Here is a 13,573-nt window from a genome sequence, read left to right as displayed (position 1 = left end):
AAACAGACAGTTTTGAAATTGTGGGTTTTTTCATTTTTTTTTTTTTAACAAATAAAATATTCTTTGCGAAGCCGTCTAATAAAAGCTTTTCACAATTGTTGTACTTAACATATCAAAGTATGTGCTTCTTAAGAGAGCATTACTATCTAGCATTAGCATTCAGAAGCCATGGTAACAGGTAGAAAAGCCTGCAGTAGAAATGTGTTCAGTTGTTGGTTCTTTGTGCATTGATGCTGGTTGGGTATCACCCCTGTTACAAGGAAGAGAAAACGCTTTCAGCTGTTAGACAGAAGACCCGACTTTCCACTGTCTTGCACTTCTCTTTTTCCACAAATGAAATCTGAATATCTGCTTCTCTGATTTGTTATACTTTTATACCATATTGTACATAAAACTTTAGCCAGATCTAAGATTTGTAAAATGTACAGGGGAGTAGAAGAGTTGGATTTTTCCCATTTCAGGAAAATATTCAAGTTGTTAGCTTTGATACATCACAACTTCAACTATCTCATTTATATAAAAGAGAATAAAATATTTTTTCTTAATTTATGTAGCTCAAATTGATTGTACTTTTCCTTGCTGAACCACAAGCCTTAATTTGTGCATGTGAAGTTACTGTGTGTGATGCAACACTGGCACATTAGAGGGACTGCAGTGCAAATTGCCATTAAGCTTGCCAACCTCCTTCAGGAAAAACAACTTCAGAAATTTTGTTATAGTTTCCTCCAACAGTAAAAAATTATCCAGGCCTCAGGGAGCCTCAGGTACTTACAAGGCACAAGCTCCCATATGAAAGACTTTAACTTCTTGATCTCGCTGGATTTCAAACTTATTTTCATGTTTTGCACGTGTACCTTATTCTTTCAGACACTGGCATAGACCATCAGGCTCTTCTTAAGCAGTTTGAGCACCTGAACCATCAGAATCCTGACACCTTCGAACCTAAAGACTTAGATATGCTGATCAAAGCAGTGAGTGCCAGATATGAACTACTATGGGGGATTTGGGGTATTATTTATTATGCTTTTTTCCTCTGGTAAAGGCAAGTCCTTTCCTGTATACCACTTTTTATAAATGACATGCAGTTTTCATTTTCAGAGAAAAGTCAGTTGTCTCCATGCACACTGGAAAACTGTTGTCAGTGTGCATTATGCTAAAGAGCCCATAAATGTTGGGATGTCATCTTATCATCATATGCTAGTACAAGCAACTTTGGGAATAAAATGCACCTTTCTGGAAGTCTTTAAATTAAATACGGTTTAGATAGAGGTACACTTTTTTCCAAGTGTATTTTCTGATTTCTATTTCTAGATGATACAGGAGTCTCACAGAATTACATGAGTAATCAACCCTAACCTACACATATGAATTTAGGGTTCTATTATATATATGTCAAGCTGCAAAACCACAGCAGAGTAGAATTTAAGATACCAGTATTACAAATTGCTTACATTGGACGTGGCATTCAGTGTCTGTTTAGCAGATTCATTATCAGTCACAGGTGTGGGGTTTTTTCAGTGCCTGTTTTTTAAGGGATGTAGTTAAGCACTGCATGGCTTTTTTTTCAACTGCTAGAGAAAAATACACTTCCCAAAGGGAAAAATTACTTTCATCTCAACTATGCTTTAGAGAACACTGCATGCCCAACATGAGAATTTGACAGATTTTACATTTTCAAAATAAATTGAAAGGTAATTTATATTTCTAGCTTCCTGTAATTTTGTGTAATTTTTTTTACCCTTGGAAAATTTTATCTCCATTTTCTGTAAAATTATTTTTTATAGAGATATAATTTTTCTTCCCATTTCTGAGCACCACTTCTGGGAAAATTCTGGTTGGCTAGGAGATGCATATCCTCAACAGGGCAGTTCTTGCTTTTATTATATATTTTATTGTTTTGTCTCTTCATTTCTCAGCCAAGATATTGACAGAGTGTAATGGGTATTTTAAGGGGTCTTTGGTTTGGAATTTTTTTTTAAAAGGTACAGTGAAAACTAAGATGTAAATCATGGAGAGAAAATATGAGGTGTAAACATGTACTTTGAAAAGCACTACCAAAAAATCATTTGGCTTGTGTTAAAATGACATATCTTTAAACTCTATACAATATTTGTTAGAAATTCTTCCCTCACTCTCACCCTTTCTCTCCATATAATTGTTTTATTTTTTATTTAATCTGCATTAGGGTACTGCAAACTAACCCCCACTATTAATGAATGCACTTTTTTCATTAAACTGTGGGATAAACTACAAATGTTCTCAGTCTGAAGTAATTGAGGAGTTAATGGTACTATTAGTGTGGGACTTATTTAACTTAATTTATTACTGACTGATGAGAAAGGACACCTTTCTGCCTTTATACAGTACTGTGCAATTGCAAGAGTTGTCTAGCAGTTGAAGCCTTGTAAATTAATTTCTGTGAAAATAACAGAGCAGGGATGTTTCTGCATCACTGTCATGTGAAAGGACCCCTCCCAGCTAGACTACCCTATATTTAAAAGGAGAATGGCAGAATGGCCAGCCTTGCCCATGGAGCTGAACAATACAGTGTTTAATGTCAGAGGTGTTACATAATCATGTGGCATAATCATATGTCTGCATATATCTGTATTTTTAGGCTACAAGTGACCTGGAAAACTATGATAAGACCCGCCATGAGGAGTTTAAGAAATATGAGATGATGAAAGAACATGAGAGGAGAGAGTATTTAAAAACATTGGATGAAGAAAAGAGGAAGCGAGAAGAATCCAAATTTGAGGAGATGAAGAAAAAACACGGAGATCACCCTAAAGTTCACCATCCTGTAAGGCCATAGCCTGTTTTTATGTGACTGAGTGGAAGCCTTCCTTTCCAGAGAGAAAAAGCTAACACAGAGAAGGGTGTATCTTGTTTGTTCTCAGCATCTGCCTCTTATCACTGATGTGCAGAGCGTGGGCACAGTGCTGAGAGCATTACAAACCCCACTATGTAAACCCCCATTTTTTCTGTACAGGTATGCTATTTTCTGGCAGAATTCTTGTTTACAAAGATGCTGAAACTCATGAGGAATAAGCCAGAACAGAATTAAAAACTGTAGGGGTGCCTTCATGGTGTGCCTGGCCTGCAGGGAACTGCATCACAGGACCGTTTGCTCTATAAAAGGCAAATTAATATAACTTCCTTCAGCTGTTTTTTTCTAGATGAGTCTGTGTAGCCATGACTGATTATTACAGGTGCTCCTTTCCACAGAATATGCATTTCTTTGACACTGTCTTTCCCTGGGCCTTTTTGTCTAATGAATGTATTAGACCTGACCAAAAGGGAATTAAAGAAAATTCCATTGATTCCATTTGCCATGTGACTAATCAGCAAACAAAGCCTTTCAGAGAAACCATAATGTAAAGGTAATGCAGAAAAATTACACTAAATTGTCTTTTGAATAGTTTTTCTTTAACCAATCTATAGGGAAGCAAAGATCAACTGAAAGAGGTGTGGGAAGAAGCAGATGGACTAGATCCTAATGAATTTGACCCCAAAACATTTTTCAAATTGCACGGTAAGAGCTTTAGTTTTAATTTAATGAACAAGTTGAAGTTACTTTCTTTTACATTCTGCTGAGGACAAGTGTATCATATGCTAGGATGAAGTCTTATACCTCAAGTAATTTGGATGAGTCTGAATAGTATAGAGGAGAAAATATTTGTTCTTGTTTGTAAGTTTCCTGTAAAGTTTTAAATGGAGCTTAAAATTTGAAAACAGAGTTTTGTTTAACTACTCCTAAAATCCTACAGCCAAATACCAAGAGTGATTACTCAGGGAAGTATGGGTACTTGGAGGGCTGTCCATATCTACAACTTCGCTTGCACACTACATACTAGGAATAAATCCTCAGAGGTGTGTCCGTGGTGGGGGAAAACCTGCTTTCTCATCATCTCTGCAGATAAATACCAGACACCTCTAATCTTTGGAACGGCCACAGACGTGCCAAGCCTCATCAGAAGAGGTTTATCAAGATTCCCTTGATAAAACGAAAACCAAAATGCCCCCTAATCCTGCTGCTATGTTTCTGAGCAATGTGCAGCTAGAAACAATAAGTAGTAGCCGTAGCAGACATGAGGATGCATCTCAGTGGACATTTTCCTTTAAACTTTCTGAAAAGTTTTGTTAGCTTGTTTCTGCAAATCCTACCAAAACATGAGTAGCTGAAATAACCTTTTGCCTTAGAGCTTGGTATTTAAAAAAACTTAGAAGCAGTTAAACAAAAATATTGCATAATACCATCCATTTGAAATAGGCATTCTCTTTCAATTTCCGAGGTAGTATAACAATATTCAGAGTACAATGTAGAATAAAAGATGGATCATTAGTCAAGTATTCTTCTCTCAGCATTTGCTGTCATGAAAAGTCATTTTACAGTTATCTCAAGTGCTGCATATTTATATAGATTTTCACATAATATTTTAGGGTTTTTTTGAGAGTCATACTGCCAATGAACAAAGTTTTTCTGCAAAATTTTGTTGCTCCTGAGTCTAATTACAAATTTAGTTGTTAGATTGCAACAACTTGTTCTCAGTAATATTTTTTGACAGTTGCACTCTGCACAATCCTGTGGCGACCTATTTCTCTTTGCTAATCTAAGAAGTAGGGATATTGCTCCAGACTTGTCCAACCAACCAAAAATGGCAGTACACTTCAGCCAATGCCTGATAAAAATTTAAAGAGAAAATCAACCTATGTAACCAGTTGCTTGTTAAATGAGGTTTTTAATCCACATGGGATGCGTGTGCTGATCCTTATTTAACTCAGGAAGGTCTATTACATGTATGACTTTCTGTACCTACTCAACTTGCATTTTTAACACTTCTTTTTGTAGATGTCAATAATGATGGTTTCCTGGATGAGCAAGAATTAGAAGCCCTATTTACTAAAGAGGTAAAAAAAAAAAACATTCAGAAGCTTAACTTCTTTCAGAAAATGGTTACAGGGATGTCTGTATTTTTTCCAAGTATAATTGGTGACTTTGGACTACAAAATAGCATATTTATGCTGAGTTTTGTGCATCCTTAATAGTTCTGCCTATGCAAAACCTATCAGCAGGCAAAATGAAGTCGTTGAAGAATAGGAGTCAGACATCAGAGATCTAGTGCCCATGCATTTCTCTGTCACAGGCTTGTTTGAGATTATATAACTAGTCTGCAGGATAGGTGTCACCTGTATAAATTGTAGTGCAGAGAGCTGCACTTCTGCTCTGCCTAGATGCAGCCTGGTAGAGAATTTTGAGATTTTGAAGATGTGTAGCTGTGCTTGTTCAGTGTTTATCAACAAGTCTTATGGGAAAAAGGGTCACACTTGTGTGACTTGGCTCAGGGACAGCACGCTGTGGTAGTGGCTACAGAAATTTCGTGGTTTGTGTCTGGCTACTTTGCAGCACATGTACATCTGGTACAGTAGACAGGCTCTTAATTTCTTTAAGCCTTTGTTTGTTCTTGTGAAAAGCAAATATTAGCATGTCTTTGCCACCCAGAGGGGTAATGCTAGCAATTCCAAAGATAGGAATTGCAGAATCGATAAGCAAATGAAGGGCATTTGTCTTAATTTTTCCAGTAGGTTATATTTTGGTATTGCAGAAAAAAAAGATAAATTTCCCATTCAGAGATCCAGTACTATGGCTGTCAACATCTAGTCTAATATTTTTTTCTGATTTAATGAGTCAGAGAGGAAATGTGCTATACAGTATATATAGAAGGTTATAAATTCAAACTAGTGTAATTTTTTTAAGAAACATGATTTGCAAATGGAGATTTCTAACAATACTTTGCCATAATCCCCCTCAATACAGGGCAGTCTTTTTTGACAAATGTCTCACTATTTTGTAGTTTTTTTAGTTTAAAAACAAATAGTCTGGGGCCTTAAAATTACCTATGGCTAAGCAAGAGAAGGTCAATGCCTGAGAAAGCTAAGTAGAAACAAATAAGCATGAACTCTCCAGAAAGGCATTGTGCAAGAGGAGAAGTGGACCATTAAATTTAGCACTCAATTTGTCTTGTGATATCCTAAATGCTTACAGGGTCAACTGCATGCTCTGGTAAAAAAGCTACTCGCTCCCATTCCAGAAACCACATGGAACCTCTGCCTGCTTTGAATCAAATGCAGGATCAGACTGTGCTCACTGAGGTCAACTTTACTGTAACAGCCACAGCACAGAATTGCAACAGATCACATGAACTAACTGAAAACTTCATTCTTAGGAAAGAAAGGCTCACTTGTTGCTTAAACACTGTGCTGAAAGAGGAAAGTTGCACACACACACACACATGGACTCTCTCTATTGCAACAATGGCGAGCTTAGGTTTTTAGCAGTCTCACGCTACTTCTCCAGATATTCTCTGTCACTTGAATGAGCAGCCCTTTCTTCAAACTAACATTTACCAATTCTGAATTTTAGCTAGAAAAAGTTTATGATCCCAAGAATGAAGAGGATGACATGGTTGAAATGGAAGAAGAAAGGCTGAGAATGAGAGAACATGTAATGAATGAGGTGGGGACTGATATTCATTAGAGCTTATTTCCTTCTGTGTTCAAGAAATACAGTTCTGCCATGAAATGTTGTCCAAGTGCAGCAGAAAGGGATGACCTGTCACACTGCATGCTGTTTGTACAGGGATTCACATAAAGTAACAATTCTCAGGCCCTGTCCCTGTATTCTGATGTAAATGCCTGCTGACTAGGTCTTGTTTAGAAGTTCCAGGAAAGGAATTGTGCATCAGCCTCTGCCTCTTGCAGATACTGAGATTCAATAGAAATTCCTTGTGAATTGTGTCAAACAGGGAAGAACTCTAAATGTTCTTTGGTACTTGGCAGATGGTTAAGATTCTGGTGTGTAGAGCAAGGGCTTCTATCATACAGCTCACCTTTGTCCCTTCAGGAGAGAGCTCAGAGCTCACCTATGACAGTGAATACGTTCACCAGGTCTGATGGGTTTTCAGCTCAGAAGACAGAGGAAAGGGAAGGGGATATTTTGAACCACTGTGTTCAAATTATAATAATTTTTATATTCTATAATTTTATAATAATAATAAAAATAATTGTTCTGTATTCAACTATATTCCTTAAGCTTGAGGAACAGAGCAAGCCTGGTCTTCTATTAGTCATAAAGGGAAGCATTTCCTCCCTTCCCCTTAAAGGATTCTGACACAATTCTGAACCTCACCATCTGACAGTGGATATAATTTTATGAGTCAGAGTAGTTACCAGAAAGCTACAGAACATTTTTCTCAAAAAAGTCATACCTTCCACTGTTAGTGTTGGGGCTGTGAACACAAGTGTTTCCAATAAAACCAATGATTTTTGAACTAAAATGTGAATATTTACTTTTTACTTCTATTTTTGTTAAGCTATATAAGCTTGTGAGAAGTTTTCAGAAGATGTTGCGGGTGATCCCTTGAAAATGGGACAATCTAACAATTAAAATGGTTATATTTGAGGATATTTGTTTGATGAAATTAAATATTAGCTCCATCAAAACCCACCCATTAGGTTAAGTTTAATTTTTTGCTTCAAATAGGTTGACATCAACAAGGACCGACTAGTGACTTTGGAAGAGTTCCTCAGAGCTACAGAGAAAAAAGAATTTTTGGAGCCAGACAGCTGGGAGGTAATGAGAATGTGTTCCAAGTACAACATAGAGTAGCATTACCAGCACTCCACCAGGAAACCAAATGGCATGTCTGTGACCTTTGCTTTTTTTCAGTTCTGTGTTGGTATGTGTGTCGTTAAGCGCCTTAGCTAAATGTAACCTACAAATGTAGCAGCCTAATGTAATGCAGATGTGAGCTTTATGGGCCTCTCACACACGGAAAAGGTCTGGCGCCACCCTGGGGATTCTAGAAGAGCTTTTCACACGTGCTTTTCAAATGGAAAATGGACATTTTGTTTATGAATCACTTTAAAGGGGAGATAAGAGCTCAGCTGGAAGAAAGAGGATAGTTTTCTCCTACCTCTAAATCTGTAGTAGAGTTTTGCTGACAAAATAGCTGAGAAATGACTCTTTTGCTGTTTGCCGAGAGTGTACTAACCCTTTACAGTGTCATGTCTGGGTATCTTGTTCTGGGTTTTTTTTAATTGAACTGTACAATTCAGATAAGAATTTCAGTGGGGAGATAATAAAAAAATATACTTGTGTTCCTGGCTAAGTATTCACATTTGTATGTATTTTCTTGCAGACACTAGATCAACAGCAGCTCTTCACTGAGGATGAGCTGAAGGAATTTGAAAATCATATTTCCCAGCAAGAAGATGAACTTAGAAAGAAGGCAGAAGAACTTCAGAAACAGAAGGAAGAACTACAGAGGCAGCATGACCAGCTTCAGGCTCAGAAACAAGAGCTTCAGCAGGTACATGTATGAGAACAGAATATTTTTTTTTCCTTTTCTGCATCCTTATATGTGTAACAGCTCATGACAGTTCCCAGCTCTGGAGCATTCTTCACCTTGATTTCTTGTATGAGTCCCAGCTGAAATCTAAACTAATGGTACCACAGCAAAACATAGTCTAGTATTCAGAATTACCGCAAACTACACAAGCATCTCAACTCAGCCATATACTCAACTAACCAAGACTTTACTTAATGACTGCAAAATTTGTTATAAGTGTATTCATTTATGTCACATCAGAGAAAGTTGACGAATTTAAGTTTTTTGACTGTTGTATTTTATTTTTCACCAGGTCGTAAAACAGATGGAACAGAAGAAACTACAGCAAGGAAATCCTCCTGCAGGACCAGCTGGAGAACTGAAATTCCAACCCCGTATGTCTCTCTCTGATAGATACACAAGCTTTAAAATAATATTTGCAATGTAAAAGTCATTACAACTATATTTTCTGTTGGAACTATTAATCTAAAGCAATTTTAATGACCTCTGTAGAGAGGTTCACTAAACAGTCTTTAAGAGGGAAGTACATAACTCTTCTAAAGTATTCCTGAAATCTCAGTACTTTTAAATCCATAGTAAAGAAACAGCGTTCTAACACAAGGCATAAGATGGGCAGAGAAGGAGGATTGTGTTGTACCTGTCTGTCTAAAAATATTGAGATCTAGGGTCTCTGAACATCCAGATAAGAACAGGGACGTACAAATGACCGGGTCTGTCTTATGTTCTATGGCTGCATTGCAGTCTCAGACTGCAGAACAAATCAAAGCATTTAAATATTCTCAGTGGTCAATTTACCAGCAACTGGATGCAACATGACATGACAACTTAGCCTTAAACAGTATGAAAGACCAATTGCTTCAACACCCTCAGAAGAAGGTAGTGGCATAATAAATCATTTTTTTTTTTTTGTTTGCTCATTGGTGGCAACAAAACAGCCGGATGTGTATTAGCCCTTCTTATCTGTAACAGCTTGCCTGAGTTACCTTTGTGCTTTAAAGGAGTTCTCTTGACATTCATTTTAAATACAGGCTTCAGATCTATCCAGGCAGCCTTTTGAATACTAGAAGCTCTTAACTGCCCCTGCAGGGCCACCAGTGGGACTTCAAACCTCAAGTGCTGTATTCAGTGATTACAGCTTTGTTGGTAACCTGAAATTCTACCCATTCAGTTCCATGAAGGGAAATGATGAAATTTCAGAACCACTTTAATTTTGTCTTTTCATTTGCTTTGAATCAGCCTGTAGGAAATTTCATTTTACGATCCTTAGTTCTGAGAGCCTAAATTCCCCTCACTAGATGATACATTCTTTTGATACTGGCAGTATTGTAGCAGATACTGTTCTTAACATATGTATTATTTTATGTAAAATCTTTCTGCAAAGTCATTTAATCAGGTGCCATAAGAATTCATTATATTAGCTGGAACTGGTCACTACTCATTCACTGAGTCAAGGAGATCCAAGTAGACAATATTTTAAATCCATAGGCCACTGGAGTTACTAAGGATACTTTAAGGAAAAAAGAATCCCAAAAATGCAGCTGCAAGTTCATCAGACTATGAAAATGAGTATTATTCAAGCATAGGCAAAGGCAGAACATTGTAAGTATTGATGCAGCAAGGAGCAACATATAGGGAGCAAGTTGTTAAGTATGTCTTTTTCAAGCTTCCCATGTTGGGATTAAAGGTCCCATAAAACCATGGTATATTTCAGAAAAAACAATGTTGAAAGAATCAATGCCTTATTGTTTTAAAAATATTTCACAGAAAGCAGAAACAACTAGTAGTCTAAGAGGAAACGCTGAATAATAATGCAGTCTATTGGGTAATCTTAATCTGATTTAATTGTTATTCACAGAGAAAATTCTTGATTCCATTTATAAACCAAAAAATAGAAGGTTTTGTTGATCGTTTCTATGATAGGAACCTTCCTTCAGAGACTTTTCACATCTGGGGCCAATTTAATTGAGAAGTTACAAATGGTTCTATTCTTGTTTTACAGCTGGGGAACACAAAGTTGGAGATGCAGCAAAACATCCGGCAGGAGGTGATCAGCCTTTACCACCAGGACATGTCCAAGAACCAGCTGTTAGAACTGATCAAGTTCACCCTTAACCACTTGTGCCTCAACTTTATAGCATCTTTATTATTTGGGGTGGGAAAAGGGTGGGAGGGGCTTGGGGTGGGGTGGGCAGGAAATCAGAATGAAACAAGAACTCTCCGCTCTCTTCCTCAGACTGTAAAATCATGGGAATGTTAAAGTATCAGTCAGGTTGATTTATAAATTAAACTAATTTTCTCTCCAATGCATCAGTGAGAAACACAAGGGATCATCTAGAGGCTATAATAGAGGAAGAAATTAGGGAAACCATTAATATTAAAGATTTTTATGGCCAGGGGACTGAGCTGTTGAACTCTGCTCTTACAAAGAGGGAAGAGATGTCTGCCATTCTGTGTTTAGGCATGAATCAGAATCTTCTCAGAGAGGAAAGAGGGAACAGGCCTGAATGTCTAGTTTTATGTAGAAACTTTCCAGAATGCTGAAAAGCAAGAGATAGGGAAACAAAGACCATATATAAAAGGCCTGCTTTTTCCACTGCTACCAAACCCTTTCTTCTTTGAGACCAAATAAAAATAAAACCTGTTAATCACAGAAAATTTGCACTTTCTAAAATTTAAACACAGCAAAGAATTATGTGGAACAGTGAATATTTTTCATGTTTACAGAAGCCTAAGAATTTCACTGTAAGCCTTCAAAAGGAATACTGTACTTGTAGTGCATTGATCTGAACCGTCCTCCTTGTTGAGACTAATTGTGTGTAGCAGTTGAAAGCTCAACTGGCTCTTGGGACAATACTTTTGTCCCCATTTCTTTCATCAGATGCCAGCTGATCTCAAAAATTTGCATGTTATTAAATAAGCTTTTTATGTTGATGGAAATATTGTGCAAAACAGAACAAGACTCATTGTCTTTTTCTGTACAGATTATCCTACCTCCTACAATAAAACCAGATTTTTCAAAGTGCACCATGTGCTTCAGAAAGCTCTTCTCAGACATTAATCTGGGACTTGTTAAGGGTCTCACTGTTAACTCTTGTGAGTTTTTCAGCAGTTGGTCTAAGTTTATGAAGTGTCCTAAACCAGGGGTGCTACTTGATTGTATTATTTTGATATTGAACCAGGATAGGTCCCTAGCATTGCAAGCCAAGATTTTACAAGACTTTGATTTTCCTGTGAGTTTTACTATAATGCTGAAAAGTTGTGTGTCTGTCCTTGCTTTTCATTTGTTTCAAACTGAAAGTATCCTAAAGTGTAAACCCTGTTTGGATTTCTTTGTTTGCTTGGGTTTTTGTGTGTGGTTTTTTTTTTTTTTTAACATGGATTGTTCTGATTGTATAATGCTGGCTTTGAATGGATACACACACACCTCAGCTAACATCCTTTACATTTCCTTCTTGTTCTGTGGCTAACTGCTGACAGTGGCATTAGAAGAGGTATTTTGGGTTTTGAGAAAAGAAACAGAAGCATGCCTCTGTTATAGAAAGATGTTCTTTTCAGAATAAGACTTGAATATTTTAGGCAAACTCAAAAAAGACAGAAGGCAATTGCTAACATTTTGTGTTGACGTTTGGGAAGTTTCTCACTCTGAAGAACTGTGATTGATGGAAGCTAGGCACATTCCTTCCATGTTCAAGGCTTCTTTCATCAGACCTGGGCATATTCTTGTGCTCCACACAATATAACAGAACTCAGTGTGAGAACAGATTAGGGTTCCTTATCTTTTTCATCTTGTTAGTTGTCAGGTCACATTTCCTTCATTTATACCACTCAAACAGTTGGACTTCTTTTACCTTTTTTTTCATTCTTTATGCAAGTAGTTGACATTTTTAGTTTCCAAAACCACTGTCTCCTCTGTTTGTCACTTCCATGCAATTCTAACAACAGTTTGATTTTGTCTTTGTCAGGAGACTAAAATACCTTTCAACAGCTTCATCTGTTTGCAAAGAAGCCCAGACATAATAATGGCTACATAAAGTTTCTCCATGCACAGCCCTGGCTTTGAGGTTGTAGCCTGATAATGAGTAACAGGGTGAGGAGGGAAACAAAGAGGGAATTATTCAAATGTCATGGAAAAGGTGAGGGGAAATTTTGATATTGTTCTCCCTATCCCATATGAAAGTTTGCAGAGGACAAGTGATACAGACACAGATGTTTGTAGAGAATCAAGGACTGAAACCTTTGGTGTGAAGGCTTTTTTACCACACAAATCATTCCTTCAGGCTGGATCTGCCCTCTAACAAATGCCATTATATGATCATGATATGCTTGTAATGTAATGCTCAAGCTTCAGTTTCGGTGCAACCTCTTATGTTTTGATTTTAAGATCTTCACTCTGCAGTTGGAGATTGGCCCCCTTATCCCATATACTTTGAAGCAGCCAGAGTTTTGTAAAGAGTTGTTGGAACTTGGGTGCTGAACTCGTGAAGTAGACAGCTATAATCACAGATAAATAAGGGACGGGAATATCACTGGCATAAGTACTTTCACCTGTATTCTGCTTTTCATTTAGGAGGTGATTACAAGAAAGCTGTATCTAACTTTGTTATGCAAACACCAGTATCACCACAAAGAGATTTGGTTTTGTACTTGGCTGGGATTTCAGTAGGAGGATGAAGGGGTAAAATTTCATCAATGTTGTACAAATTCATATCTCCAGTGCAATATATGTATTAAAAAAACAAGCCCCACTCTGTACTTTGTATAGATTAGTTTTTAACTGGATTAAACTGAAACTCAGCACAGTGACAGATGTTTAGTGTTTTATTTTTAGCGGGTGGGCAAGAGGCAGATTTACCTCTATACAGCTTTGTATTCACAGAAACATAGAATGGCCTGGGATAGAAGAGACCCTAAAGATCATCTAGTTCCAATGCCACTGCCATGGATACTACACCATTCACTAGACCAGGTTTCTCAGAGCTTCATCCAACCTGGCCTTGAACACTTCCAGGGAGGGGGCATCCACAGCTTCTCTGGGTAACCTGTGCCAGTGCCTCACCACCATCATAGTAAAGAATTTCTTCTTAATATGTAATCTAAACCTACCCTTTTTCAGTTTGAAGCCATTCCCCTTTGTCCTGTCACTACCTGCCCCTATAGAAAGG

At 37.4% G+C, this 13,573-nt stretch overlaps 1 protein-coding gene across 2 annotated transcripts in view; it reads left to right on the top strand.

The window, feature by feature from the left end:
* NUCB2 (nucleobindin 2) overlaps nucleotides 1-13,214 on the top strand; it is a 29,231-nt gene extending 16,017 nt beyond the window's left edge. Inside the window, exons 4-12 of one of the 2 annotated variants that reach the window (XM_025895463.2) lie at nucleotides 868-971; nucleotides 2,618-2,803; nucleotides 3,445-3,535; nucleotides 4,853-4,911; nucleotides 6,425-6,517; nucleotides 7,544-7,633; nucleotides 8,202-8,372; nucleotides 8,704-8,785; nucleotides 10,411-13,214. In XM_025895463.2, coding sequence (XP_025751248.1) covers nucleotides 868-971; nucleotides 2,618-2,803; nucleotides 3,445-3,535; nucleotides 4,853-4,911; nucleotides 6,425-6,517; nucleotides 7,544-7,633; nucleotides 8,202-8,372; nucleotides 8,704-8,785; nucleotides 10,411-10,523 — 989 coding nt within the window. In that variant the 3' untranslated portion in view covers nucleotides 10,524-13,214. The remainder of the gene's footprint in view (nucleotides 1-867; nucleotides 972-2,617; nucleotides 2,804-3,444; nucleotides 3,536-4,852; nucleotides 4,912-6,424; nucleotides 6,518-7,543; nucleotides 7,634-8,201; nucleotides 8,373-8,703; nucleotides 8,786-10,410) is intronic. The other variant, XM_018076078.3, reaches the window with a different exon arrangement.
* The last annotated feature ends 359 nt before the right edge of the window (nucleotides 13,215-13,573 follow it).

Source organism: Manacus vitellinus, unplaced genomic scaffold (assembly GCF_001715985.3).
Source record: "Manacus vitellinus isolate BGI_N305 unplaced genomic scaffold, ASM171598v3 scaffold_30_pilon, whole genome shotgun sequence".
NCBI classification, from domain to species: domain Eukaryota; kingdom Metazoa; phylum Chordata; class Aves; order Passeriformes; family Pipridae; genus Manacus; species Manacus vitellinus.
This window is presented reverse-complemented; position numbering and strand designations above follow the sequence as displayed.